Source organism: Plecotus auritus (assembly GCF_963455305.1).
Source record: "Plecotus auritus genome assembly, chromosome: 2".
Taxonomy (NCBI): Eukaryota; Metazoa; Chordata; class Mammalia; order Chiroptera; family Vespertilionidae; genus Plecotus; species Plecotus auritus.
Window position 1 is genome coordinate 81620940 of NC_137771.1, and position 13866 is coordinate 81634805.

General features: G+C 40.1%; 1 protein-coding gene across 3 annotated transcripts in view; it reads right to left on the minus strand.

Moving 5' to 3' along the window:
* The window catches only part of KDM1B (lysine demethylase 1B), a 53626-nt gene that overhangs the window by 32337 nt on the left and 7423 nt on the right, over positions 1 to 13866 (minus strand). For 2 of the 3 annotated variants that reach the window (XM_080658094.1, XM_080658092.1), the window contains exon 7: positions 10926 to 11042. In XM_080658094.1, the coding sequence (XP_080514220.1) occupies positions 10926 to 11042 (117 nt within the window). Of the gene's footprint in view, positions 1 to 981; positions 1033 to 10925; positions 11043 to 13866 lie in introns of all 3 variants that reach the window. The other variant, XM_080658093.1, reaches the window with a different exon arrangement.

Sequence of the window (13866 nt, forward strand, 5' to 3'; positions counted from 1 at the left end):
AGAAAATATCCCTTTTCACCTTTTAGAATGGCAAAGAAAAAAGTGTGATGAAACACTGTATGCATGAAGGTGTGGGGAGGACAGCTGCTCTCACAAGAACATCCAAGTAGAAAGCTAAAGAAATAATGACTCTTGCCCGGCCGGCGTAGCTCAGTGGTTGAGCATTGACCTATGAACCAGGAGGTCAAGGTTCGATTCCCCATCAGGGCACATGCCTGGGTTGTGGACTTGACCCCCAGTGCGGGGCGTGCAGGAGGCAGCCATCCTATGATTCTCTCTCATCATTGATGTTTCTATCTCCCTCTCCATTCCTCTCTCTGAAATTAATAAAAATATATTTTTTTAAAAAAGAAAGAATGACTCTGGAGAGCAACGGGACAAAATATGAAACTTTTAAAAGAACCATAATTTGGCATTATCTTGTATAACTGAAGATGTACATACTGTATATCCAGCAACCTAATCTTTGTTATATTTTCCAGAAAGGCCCTCAAACATGTGCACCAACAGAAGTAGAAAATGTCCAAAGGAGGAATGTTTGTAATAGAAAAAAGCTAAACACAATCAAGAAGCCCATCAAGAGAAGAATGGATAAACTGTGTCACAGTCAAACAATGGCCACTATCTGGTGATGAGAACGAACAAACTACAACCACACACTATAGCATGGATGCACTTGACAAACAAAACGGTGAGAGAAAGCAGCCGACCCCAAAGAAAACACTGTGTGATTCCATTAACATAAAGTTCAAAAGCAAGCAAAACATCTGCAGTGTTTTAAGTCAGAATAGTAAGTGGGGGAGCAAGGGATGGAGGCTGTGAGTAAAAGGGGGTGCTGACAGACTCTGAGGGGCTGGTAAGTGTTCCATTTCTTTACTAGAAGCTGGCTAAATGGGGACTTCGTGAACATTCAGAGCTACATGCATCTTGTTTGTGTATTTCAAGTAAAAAGTTACCTAAATAGACTGAAGACTGACATACCATGTAGCCCCGCAGATCTGGCCCTTGGAATACACTCTGGAGAAACTTTGCCTGTGCCCAAGAGAGGCATGCATGAATGCTCACAGGAGCACAGTGAGTAATAACCCCAAACCAGAAACAACGGTCAAGCCGTGAACAGGAAAACAGATACATCGTGGTACAGTCACACACCGCAATACTATACAGCAGGAGAAATGAACAGCTCAGAACTCTGGCATCAACATGGATGCATATGAAAAACCTCCACATTGAGTGAAAACAGCAAGCTGCAGAATACAAACAATATGATACAATTTATAGCCAGTCCAAAAGTAGGCAAAACTTTACACACTGTTTAGGGTTTTGTAAATATGTAACAAAAAGCTGAGGAATAATAAATACTGTGTCCTTGCAGTGAAGGAAAGGAAGGAGCACGCAGGAAGTGACAGAGGCTATAGTAATAATGCTCAGCTTCTAAAACTGCTGGATACCTGAGTGTTTGCTTTAATTCTTTGCTTCTTACACACAAATTATAAATCCTCTTTTGTGTCTAAGAATTATTTCATATTAAAACAATGGTATGTACTCTCTGACACAGAAATGTTATAACTAGGAAATTATCCTACAAATATACTGAAAAATGGCAAAGATATAAAGTTATTCATCACAGCACTGCTAACAACATTTAAAAGTCACCTAAATGCTCTCAACCATGTTAAATTCATCATGATACATCCGCTCAGTAGAGTATTATACAGGCTTTAAAGAGAAAGAGGTCTTTAGGTCCTGAGATGGCAACATCTATCAGACATATTAAACAAAAAAAGCAAGCTCCAAAACAGTGTGCACAGTTTGCTACCATTCTTTTTAATGTTGTTTTACAAATAAACCTTTCCAGACTTTGTCCTTGACAGAATACCAAGCTGAAAACCAAAGCGACTCTGAATCAATAAACACCATTTAAATAAATATTTCAAAACTTCAGGCTACAGACAGTAACAGACTGGAGCAGTAGCTCTCAAGGGACAACTTGGGGATGGAGCGGAGAGGGGGAAGAAGTGTAAAACATGATACTCTACTTAGGAGCTGGAATTTAAGAAGGCCATGAAGCCTTCAACTTTAAGAGGGTTTGGAAGGAGAGAAAGGCAATTAAGTTTTCAAAAGCTTAAGGAATCTGAGACCTCTCAGTCCTCCTGGAAAAAAGTTCTTGATGTTAAAATACATTCAACTACATGATGAATCAAAATGAAGAACTTGGGATAGAAGGAACTGTGGTGAGAGAAATTGTGGAGAGTATTAAACCCAGTAAATACAGAAGCAAGAGTAAGCAATGGAGGGATGATGGTTATGGGAAATAAATGATACATTTACTCTGACAGAGTACACTAAACTAAAACACGAAACACTAACAGAAATTTGGAGCAAGGAAAAGGGGAGGTGGGCTAAAGTGTGACATAATTTACTTTTCCCACTTTCATAGCAGGGTGTCAATTAATATCTAAAATTGAAACATGCAACGAAAACAAAGTGATTCTAACCTCCTACCATTCTCATCATATATATTCATAACCTTTTAGGAAGTTTTTAGAAACTACTTTTCTTGAGATGAAGAAATAATTATCCTATGTTCAACAACTTTTTATTTCACTTTGGCTTCTTTTTCTGATTTTAAATTTTGCTGTACGCAATCATTTTACATAAAATGAGCATGCACAGTAAGTACTATTTCTTAACATGGGAAGTTATTTCTCAGCCAGGTCTTTTGCGTGAAATACATGAACACTGTTAAATAAATCTCATTTAGTATGGTTATTGCATGATGATGACTGCATGAGTTTTCTTGTGTTATCTTCTTTGTCCTTTTCTATATTGTTTGACCTTTTCAGTAATGAACATATATAATTGGTCTAAAAATAAACTCATTTTAAAGAAGACCTCAGACTTTTCAAAAACTACTTAAACTAAAAAAAAAAAAGGAAAAAGACAATTACCATCCCCCCAAAAAGTCAAATAAACAAAAAAAGGGACATGGTCCATTTGAACAATTAGTAGAGATGAAGTTAAAGTTGTCCATTCCATTGTCAGCAGGTAAAAGAAAGGAGGGATTATGTATAATTCCAAATGATAGTTAAACTAAAGCTAGTCAAAGCACAATACAAAATGATTTTAATATAAACTTTTTATGTAAAATTATATCCAGTATTTAATAACATACATTAGTAAGCAAATCATCCAAAAATATTTTTAATTGTTAGAATAACTGTTTAGAAACTTCAGAAATAGGTTGAATGAAAATGGCTCAGAGGCTAATATCTATTAAAATAGTCTGCTAACTTTTACTACTCTTGGTTGAACTCTCCTTTAAACATTATAATGAAATGCCACTGAGTCTACTTTTGGCTTGAGAAGTAATCTTGGACACAGGGCCTGGTTAAATTCAGTGCAGCCATGACATTATTTCGGTCAGCTTCCCCTTTGCCCCACAAGCTCATGTACCTTCATTACTCAAACCCCAATTCCCATCAGTGCACTCAACCTGAAAAATGAATTACCCACCGCCTCAGTGTCAGCCCTTCCCATTATTTTCTCTTCTATCCCTCAGAGAGGCCTTCTACTCTGAAGACTGCGCTCAAAAATCAATTAAAGGCTAAACTGAAAGGTTTCAGAACAAGATTTGTTCATTCCAGGCTTAGATCTGTGCTTCCCACCCTTCACTCCCAAATTACCAACATCCAAAATAAAAACAAGGATATCACCATAGAGCTTGCTGACATTAAAAGGAGAATAAGGGAACAGTGCAAACAACCTTAAGTTAACAAATTTGACAATGTAGATGAAATAGGCATATTTCTTGGAAAAACACATACACATTCTAAAACGGGTAGAATAAAACCACCTACATTGCTGTATATCTGTTAAAGAAACTGAGTTTATAATTTTAAAAAAAACTGACCCAAATTACTTCACTAGTGAATTATACCAAATGCTAAAGAAGAAGTAATATCAACATTACCCAAACTCTTTAACAAAATAGAGAAGAGGGATGTACTTCTGAATTCATTTTACAGAGCCAGCACAATGCAGTCAGCAACACCCAAGAAGAACATTACAAGAAAAGAAAATTGTCATCATGAACACAGATGCAAATATCCTTAACAAAATATTAACAAACTGAATCCAACAATTCATTAAAAGGATACTATATTAAGAACAAATGAGATTTTTTCCAGGAATTTGAGGTAGTTTCAACTTTACAGAATTAGTGTAATTCACCACATTCACAGATGAAAGGAGAAAAACCACATGGTCATCATAAAAGATGTAGAGAAAGTATTTGACAAAGTCCAACATCATAATACCATTCATAATACCAAGTTCTCAGCAAGCTAGGAACAAAAAGGAACTTTGATCTGATAAAAGGCATTTGTGAAAAGCTACAGCCAAGCCAGCATTATACATAATGATAAAATACTGAACACATTCCTCCTATGTCAGCAATAAGACAAGGATGTCTACTCTCCCATCTTCTATTCAACATGGTACTGGTGGTCCTGACCAGTGTAGTAAGGTAAGAGAAAGAAAGAGCAAAAAGATGATTTTAAAAAAAAGCAAAACCATCTTTATTCACAGTTGTTACAACTATAGAAAACCCAAAGTAATCTACAAAAAGACCTATGAAATTTAATAAGTTGAATAACTTAACAAAGCCTCTGGGTATAAAATCAACATGTAAAAATTGTATTTCTATATCACTGCAACAAACAACTTGAAAATGAAGTTAAAAATAAATTCTACTTACAATCACAGGAAAAGAACACAAAATATCTAGAAATCTATTTAACAAAAGACATCCTCAATGAAAATTAGAAAACACTGTTGGGAGAAATTAAAGACCCTGAGAAGATGGAGAGATAGATACACATGCTCAGGGTCACAACAGGGTTGAAAATCTATACTAGTATACACTGAGTGGCCAGATTATTATGATCTCTGAACGCATAATAATCTGGCCACTCAGTGTATATAAATATATATATTAGAGGCCTGGTGCATGAATTCATACATGGATGGTGTCCGGCCAGCCTGGCCAGGGGGAGGGGACATGGATGGTTGGCCAGCCAGCCTGCTGGTCGAACTCCTGGTCGAGGGGACAATTTGCATATTAGCCTTTTATTATATAGGATAGACACGGAGTGGCCAGATTATTATGCGTTCAGAGATCATAATAATCTGGCCACTCAGTATATATAAATAGCCAGTGACTGGAATGCCGTAATGACCAGCACAACCAGTCGCTATGCCGCCCACTGCAGCCAGCAAACTGGCCCAATGGGGGGGTGGGGCCGCTGGCCCACCTCCCGGGGCCCCGCCCCCTCACTGGCGCTGCCCGATTGCCCCCCTACCCCAATCAGGGGATGGGCCACTGGCCAACCGCCTGCAGCCCCTCCCCCCAGCTGGCCCCACCCCTGATGGGCCACCCCCCCAATGGGCCTGCAGACCCTCCCCCCAGTCAGCTCTGCCCCTGATCGGCCCCCTGACTCTGATCAGAGGCAGGGCCGGCTAGCCAACCACCCATGGCCCCTCCCCCAGGCCGCTGGCCCACGATCAGCCCCCCCACCCCATTTGAGGCAGGACCACCCACAACCCCTCCCCACAGCCGGCCCCACCCCCACTCAGCCCCCTCCACCCTGATCGGCCCGTGGCCTCTCCCCCCAGCCAGCTCCGCCCCTGATCGGCCCCGCCACACCAATCGGGGATAGGGCTAGCCAGCCAACCTCCCACAGCCCCTCCCCTGGCCAGTGACCCCTGATCGGTCCCCCCCCCCAATTTGGGGGTGGGGCCAGCTGGCCCACTGCCCACAGCCCCTCTCCACAACCACCCCGCCCCCAATCAACCCCCCACCCCAATCAGGGGTGGGGCCTGCCAGCCAATTGCCCTTGGGCCCCCCCCCCCCCTCAGCCGGCCTGGCCCTGATCAGCCCTGTTTGGGGCAGGCCAGTTGGCCAACTTCCTGCTGTCTCCTCCTCCCAACAGGCCCGGCCCTAATCCGCCCCGACCGGGGCTGGGCTGGCCCGATCCCACCCATGCATGAATTTGTGCACTGGGCTTCTAGTCCTATATAATAAAAGCCCAGCGACCATAATGGTGTAACTACCAGAACGACCACTCAACCAGTTGCTATGAAGTGCATTGACCACATCTCAGCCCCTCCCCCCAGTCCACAGGCTCCAATCGCAGGATGGCGAACGGGGAACTGGGGTGGGTGGTGGCGGGGCGGGACTGGGGACTGGCGAGCGGGTGGGACAGCCAACCTCTTGGTCCTTCCCTCCGGCCCACAGGCTCCAATCGCAGGATGGCGAACGGGAACCATGGGGAACCGGGGTTGGTGGCGGCAGGGCGGGACTAGGGACTGGCGAGGAGGCAGAAGATGGCCCTGATGGCAGGCTAGGCCTAGGAACCCTACCCGTGCACAATTTCGTGCGCTGGGCCTCTAGTGTTTTCTATAAAGAGCCAGATGGTAAATATTAGCTTCTGTGGATGACATGGTCTCTGTCACAACCACTCGGCCACTGTAGCATGAAAGTAGCCACAGACAATACATAATGACTGAGCATAGCTGTGTTCCAATAAAACTTTACTTTCAAAAACAGGTGGGGGGAGGCAGATTTGACCAATAGTTTGCTGACCCATGTATTAAAAGACAGAAAAATGAAGAACGTCATTTCTTCTTAAAATTATCTGTAAAGTCAATGCATGACAAAAAAATCCCAGAGGCCTTTTTGTAGATATTGACAAGCTGATAATAAAATTTATATGGTAACATAAAGAACGTAGGATAGCCAAAATAACCTTGAAAAACAAAAACACAGAGGAATTTGCACTACGTTATTATAAAGATACAATATTCAAGCCAGCTGAGTACTGGGATAAGAATAAATGAAGAGATCAATGGAACAGAGTCCAGAAATAGACCAACATGTATGGCCAACGGACTGTTGATAACAAGCCAAGATAATTCAAGGGAAAAAAAAGTCTTTTCAACAAATGGTACTGAAAAACTAAATATTTATATGAAAAGAACACTGACTCTTGACCTTATACCTCGCATAAAAAACAAAAATTAACATGAGATAGATAAGTGACCTTAATGTAAAAGCTAATACTAAAAAGCTCCTCACAGAAAACATATGTGTAAATTGAGAGGTAGTCAATGATTTCTCAGAAAAGATACAAAAAGTTCTAACCATAAAAAAATGAATAAACTAGGCTTCAAACTTAAAAACTGCTCATCAAAAGACATTAAGAAAATAAAGGGGTAAGACAAAGACCAGGAAAAATATTCAAGATTACATCTCACTAGAATCCCTGTGCACGAAATTTGTGCAAGAGTAGGCCTTCCTTCCCCTGGCTGCCGGCACTGGCTTTCCCTCCGGAACCCGGGAGGCACCTGGGACCCAGGCTTCCCTCACAGTCCAGGCTTCGTCCAGGAGGTTGTCCAGAAGGACACCCAGAAGGACATCTGGTCTAATTAGCATATTGCACTTTTATTATTATAGATATCCAGATTACTTAGGAACTTCTACAAAACAAACCTAATTTTTTAAAGTTTTAGACAGAGATTTCTCCAAAGACAAGGTATAAATGGCCAATAGCATATGAAATGATACTTAGCATCACTAGCCATCAGAGAAATGAAAATTAAAACCACAATGACATACCAGTGCATGCCCATTAGAAGAGCTAAAATTAAAATTAAAAAAATTAATAAAGAGTAACACCACCAAATGTTTCAATATGCTACAACTATGGAAAACCATTTAGCAGTTTCTAAAATATAAATTTACCATCTGACTGAGCAATTCCACTCCTATGTATTTACCTTTAAGAAATGAAACCATAAGTCCACAAAAAACACCTGCACAGAATGTTCACTAGTTTTATTCATAATAGCAAAAAATTTAAACATCACAAATGCCCTCCAAGGAAAATAGTTAAACAAGTTGTGGTATTCCACACTCAGCAATAAAGAGAGCAGACAAAACTCTGTTAAGGATCAGAATAGTGATCGCCTCTAGTGGTAGGAAATGAAATAACTAGAATTTTTAGGGTAGTAGAAAAGTATATCTTAATTGGGTATTGGTTACACAATGTAGACATTTTCCGAAACTCAATAAAATGCACTGAAGATCTGTGCATATATTATAATTGAATTAAAAGAAAGATGCAGCCTGGCAAGCATGGCTCAGTGGTTGAGTGTCGACCTATCAACCAGGAGGTCACGGCTCAATTCCCGGTCAGGGCACATGCCAGGATTGCGGGCTTGATCCCCAGTGTGGGGCATGCAGGAGGCAGCCAATCAATGGATCCTCTCTCATCATTGATGTTTCTATCTCTCTCTCCCCGTCCCTTCCTCTCTGAAGTCAATACAAATATATTTTCTTAAAAGATACAATTTTACATATACTAGAAAATGATCTCTCTGTACTGTAAGTCTTTAAATCTTTAAGTAGTAGTTAAGATAGTCGTATCAAGAGCCTTAAAAGATGTGCCAAACAGAAAGGTATTCAATAAAAAAAGTTCTAATACAGCAATTTTCAACCTTTTTCATTTCATGGAAAACTAATTACTAAAATCCTGTGGCACACCAAAAAAAATTTTTTTTGCCAATCTGACAAAAATTGGTATAATTTTGATTCATTCACACTGGATGGCTATTGTTGTGTTGGCTATTGTCATTTTTTTATTCGATAATCTAAGGGAAAAGAGGTCAGTAACCCTGACTAAATAGTCAAGTATTGCATGTTTTAAAAATTCTTGCACTGTACCAGTTGAAATTTGCTGTTTTAGCAGGATAGATTATTAAGAGTAGTTACCTATTAAGGTGAAAAGGAGGAAATGGTTAAGGAGGACTTTCATTTTTTATTTCTGTATTGTATTTTTTATTTCTGTATTGTATGTGTGTATATATCCCTAATTGTGTGTATATATATGTATGTATATATAAGTATACACACACACACACACACACACACACACACACACTGGTATATTCAATTTACTTTTTTAAAACCCTGAGATTATATTCATGTAATACTTATGTAAAATTTAAAATAGTAACAATGTAATTTCTAAATGTCCATACCCTATTTCTCACCATTTCACTTAGCAAAATTTTCCAAATGTTTACAATATTTATGTTGCTTTAATAATATTTATATCTTAAATCCCAGGTTTTAAAAAACTTGATCATAAACTTTATAAAAGTTTTCATTCATTCTTTTATGAGAAATATTTGAACTAAGAAAATATTTTGCCAGTGATGACTGCGAATATACCAAAAACCATGGAATTGTATACTTTAAAATTGTGAATTTTATGACATGTGAATTATATTTCAATTTTTTAAAAAAAGTATTTTACTCCCGAGGTATGACTTCTAACATTTTTTAATGTACTGAAGGAATCAGGGACATTTATGTAAATTAATGCCTTAACCCAGGCGTCCTCAAACTACGGCCCGCAGGACACATGCGGCCCGCCGAGGACATTTATTTGGCCCGCCGGGTGCCGCTGCCTGTCCTGCTTAGCAGCCGACTCGTCCCGGGCCCGCAGTGCGCATAGGAATTTGTTCATAGTTTTTTTTTAAACTATAGTCCGGCCCTCCAACGGTCTGAGGGACAGTGAACTGGCCCCCTGTTTAAAAAGTTTGAGGACCCCTGCTTTAACCTATTAAAGCAATTACACATTTTAAAAACTAAGTAGTTTTTAAAATGTCAAAAAAGGCATATTATACTATCGATGGCAGATCCCTAATTGTCCAAACATATTCAGTCATCCCTTCTTCCTTAGTAAAGGATCCTGGTTTTGTTTAATATTACAACATGCTCAATTATAAAATACTAGAGACATGAAATTCATGCACTGGGGTGGGGGGGGGGGGTCCCCTCAGCCCGGCCTGCACACTCTTGCAATCCAGGGGCTCTCGCAGTCTGGGACCCGTCTCTCCTTCTCCTTACTGCCCGCCTGCAGTGGAGGCAGGAAAGGCTCCTGCCACTGCCACTGCACTCGCCAGCCATGAGCCCGGCTTCTGGCTGAGCGGTGCTCCCCGCTGTGGGAGAGCACTGACCACCAGGGAGCAGCTCCTGCATTGAGCGTCTGCCCCCTGGTGGTCAGTGCGCATCATCGCAACTGGTCATTCCACGGGTCGTTCCACTATTCAATTTGAATATTAGGGTTTTATTATATAGGACTAGAGGCCTGGTGCATGAAATTTGTGAATGGGTAGGGTCCCTAGGCCTGGCCAGCAATCAGGCCTGGAGGGGCCTTCCAGCTGCTGGCCAGGGCCTTCCTTCTCCCAGCTGCTGGACGGGGCCTTCCTTCATTCCAAGCCGCCCCTGGTGGTCAGCGCACATCATAGCAAGCAGTCAAACTCCTGGTCGGTCGAACTCCCAAGGGGACAATTTGCATATTAGCCTTTTATTATATAGGATTTCCTTCCTTTGTCTCTACTGCTGGTCAGAGTAGCTGCATGATCTTATTCCATCCAATGAGACATAAACAGAAATCTATTGTTGGAACTTCCAGGAAAGCTCCCATTAAAAGAGGAAGAGACTCAGCTGGCATAGCCCTCTTGCCCTTTGACTCTCCCATCTTTACTGCTTAGAATTTGGTCAGAATGGCTGATGGTGCAGCAACCATCTTGTGGCAGAACTAGAAACAACAAGATTTCTTTGGGCAACTACACCAACCCTGGAGAGCCTATTTCCAAACTACTCATAATGAGAGAAAAATAAAATCCTCCACTGGTTAAGCCACTGTAGTTGGTGTTCTGTTATATGTAAGTGGACCAATACAATACTGATACAATGAACAATACAGTAAATAAGAAATACATACCATTACTATTTACTAACAACTAAATTAACCTAGCAATGAATTCAAAAGGAAAACCAACAGAGATCATACCTTAGCAGCAGTGTTTGGTTTCATACCACAGCGGTAGGTCTTTGCTATCTGTGGAGTAAGCTGGATTTCCTTGGTAAGTTGCCGCCATTTTCCACACTCAGGTTTTGTACACTGAACCTAAATGGAAAGTAACATGTCAAGGTCAATCAGCTGGCTAATCTTGAGCCTGAATTTCTCTCCTCCACCACTCACTTTGCCATCTTCGCCACATGATTTGCCAACCTTTTAGCACTTCTAAGTACTTTTCCTCTCCCTTACATGACCATCACCCATATAACACACTTTTACCCCATAATTTCTGATTCAATACTAGCTCAGGCACTAAAAAAGTGCAACAGAATCTGACGACTACTATTGTCAGAAAGGTTTTCCAGCTCTAACTTAAGGAAATAATCAGTGTTAAATTTAGTTACAGTGAGTCATAAACTATCCACTAAATGCAATGTGGTATCTTGAATAGGATCCTGAACAGTAAAAGACACTACTGAAAAAACTGATGAAACCCATAAAAAGTCCATAATATAGTTATTGGTACTGTATTAATGTTAATTTCTTAGTTTGACAAATAATCATGGTGTGATAGATGATAACATTAGGAGAAACTAGTAGAAAATATATGGGAACTCTGAGTATTACTCTTGCAATTCTTTTGTAAACTTAAAATTATTCCAAAATAAGAAGTTTATTTTTTTTAAAGCGTGCAGATATCCATATGCAAAAGAATGAAATTGGATTCCTATTTCACACATATCCAAAAATTAACTCATAATGGATCAAACACCATAATGTAAGAGCTAAAATGATAGAACTCTTAGAGGGAAAATTAGGGGAGTCAATCTTCATGACCTCAGATTTGGCAATGGATTCTTACTAGTAGATATAATATCAAAAGCATATGCAACAAAAGAAAAAATAGATAAACTTCAAAATTAAAAACTTATGTGCATCAAAGGACACTATCAAGAAAGTGAAAAGACAACCTACAGGAGAAAATATTTGCAAACCTAACATCTGATAAGAGTTTAGTATCCAGAATAAAAAACTCTTACAACTCAACAACAAAAGACAAACAACGCAACTTAAAAATGAGCAAAGATTTGAACAGATATCTCTCCAAAGAAGATATACAAATGGCCAACAAGCACATGAAAAAACACTTTAGTCATTAGGAAAATGCAAATCAAAATCACCAGATACCACTTTACTCCCAATAGAATAGCTAGAACAACAAAAAAAAGGATGGGGAGACATAAATTGTTGAGGATGTGGAGAAATTTAAATCCTTATCCGTTGCTGATGGGCATGAAAGATGCTGCTGCAGCAGTTGCTAAGGAAAACAGTTTGGTAGACCCCAAAAAGGTAAACATAGAATGTGACCCAACAATTTTATTCCTAGAAATGTATTGAAAATAGTTGAAAACAGATGTTAAAATAAATATTTGTACATAAATATTCATAGCAGCACTTTTTGGATAACTAAAACATAGAAGCAATCCAACTGTTCATGAACAGATGACTGCGTAAATTAAATTTGGCAAATTTATATAATGGAATATTATTCACTGATAAAAAGGAACAAGGAACTAACATATACTAAGACATGGATGAACCTCAAAAACACTATGGTTAGTTGAAGCCAGACATGATAAGCCACATACTACATGATTCCTTTATATAAAACATCCAAAATAGGTAAATTCATAAAGACAGAAATCAGTTTAATGTTTGCAGGGGACTAGGGGATAGAAAAATGAGAGGGGACTGCCATCGTTTGCTTTGTGAATGATGACAATACTTTGAAATTAGATAGAGGTTGGTGGGAGCAGAACACTGTCAGTATAGTAAATGCCATTGAATGGTATGCTTTACAATAGTTAATTTTATATTATGTAAGTTTTATTTTTTAAAAATTAATTTTTAAGTGTGCAAGAGAAGCTTGAATCTACCTACGATATTAAAAAATTTGGCAAGTCAGCAGAAACCGGTTTGGCTCAGTGGATGGAGCGTCGGCCTGCGGACTGAAGGGTCCCGAGTTCGATTCGGTCAAGGGCATTTACCTTGGTTGCGGGCACATCCCCAGTGGGAGGTGTGCAGGAGGCAGCTGATCGATGTTTCTCTCTCATCGATGTTTCTAGCTCTCTATCCCTCTCCCTTCCTCTCTGTAAAATATCAATAAAATATATTAAAAAAAATTTGGCAAATCATTTATTAAATGACTAGAGGCCCGGTGCACAAAATTCATGCACTCAGAGGGGGGTCCCTCAGCTCGGCCTGCGCCCTCTTGCAGTCTGGGAGTCCTTGGGGGATATCAGCCTGCCAGCTTAGGCCCGCTCCCTGTGGGGATCAGGCCTAAGCCAACAGTCGGACATCCTCTTAAAGTTCGGGACCCCTCACTCCTTACCGCTCAGCTCACTGCTCCTTAGCGCTGCCTTAGAGGTGGGAGAGGCTCCCGCCACTGCCACTGTGCTTGTCAGCCGTGAGCCTGGCTTCTTGTTGAGCGGCACTCCCGCTGTGGGAGCACACTGACTACCGGGGGGGGGGGGGGGGGGGGGGGGGAGGGGGGGGCAGCTCCTGCATTGAGTGTCTGCCCCTGGTGGTCAGTGTGCATCACAGTGACTGGTCATTCTTGTCATTCCACCGTAATGGTTGCTTAGGTTTTTATTATATAGATGGGATATTTATCTAATATATGCAACACTACAACTTATTTTCAAAGAATGGTTAAATGGAAAAATAATATAAAGTTAAATTTTTAAAAGCTAAAAGTTAACAAAATTATATTAAAAGTAAAATGTTAAACCTTATTAAAATTTGTATATAAGCATGAAATTGTCTTTAAAGATACACTTAGACAGTTAACAGAAGAAAAGGTGAGAGATATATAAGCTTAACAATGGCTATCACCAGCCGGTGATAAGTCCTTAGTTTCTTCTTTATACTA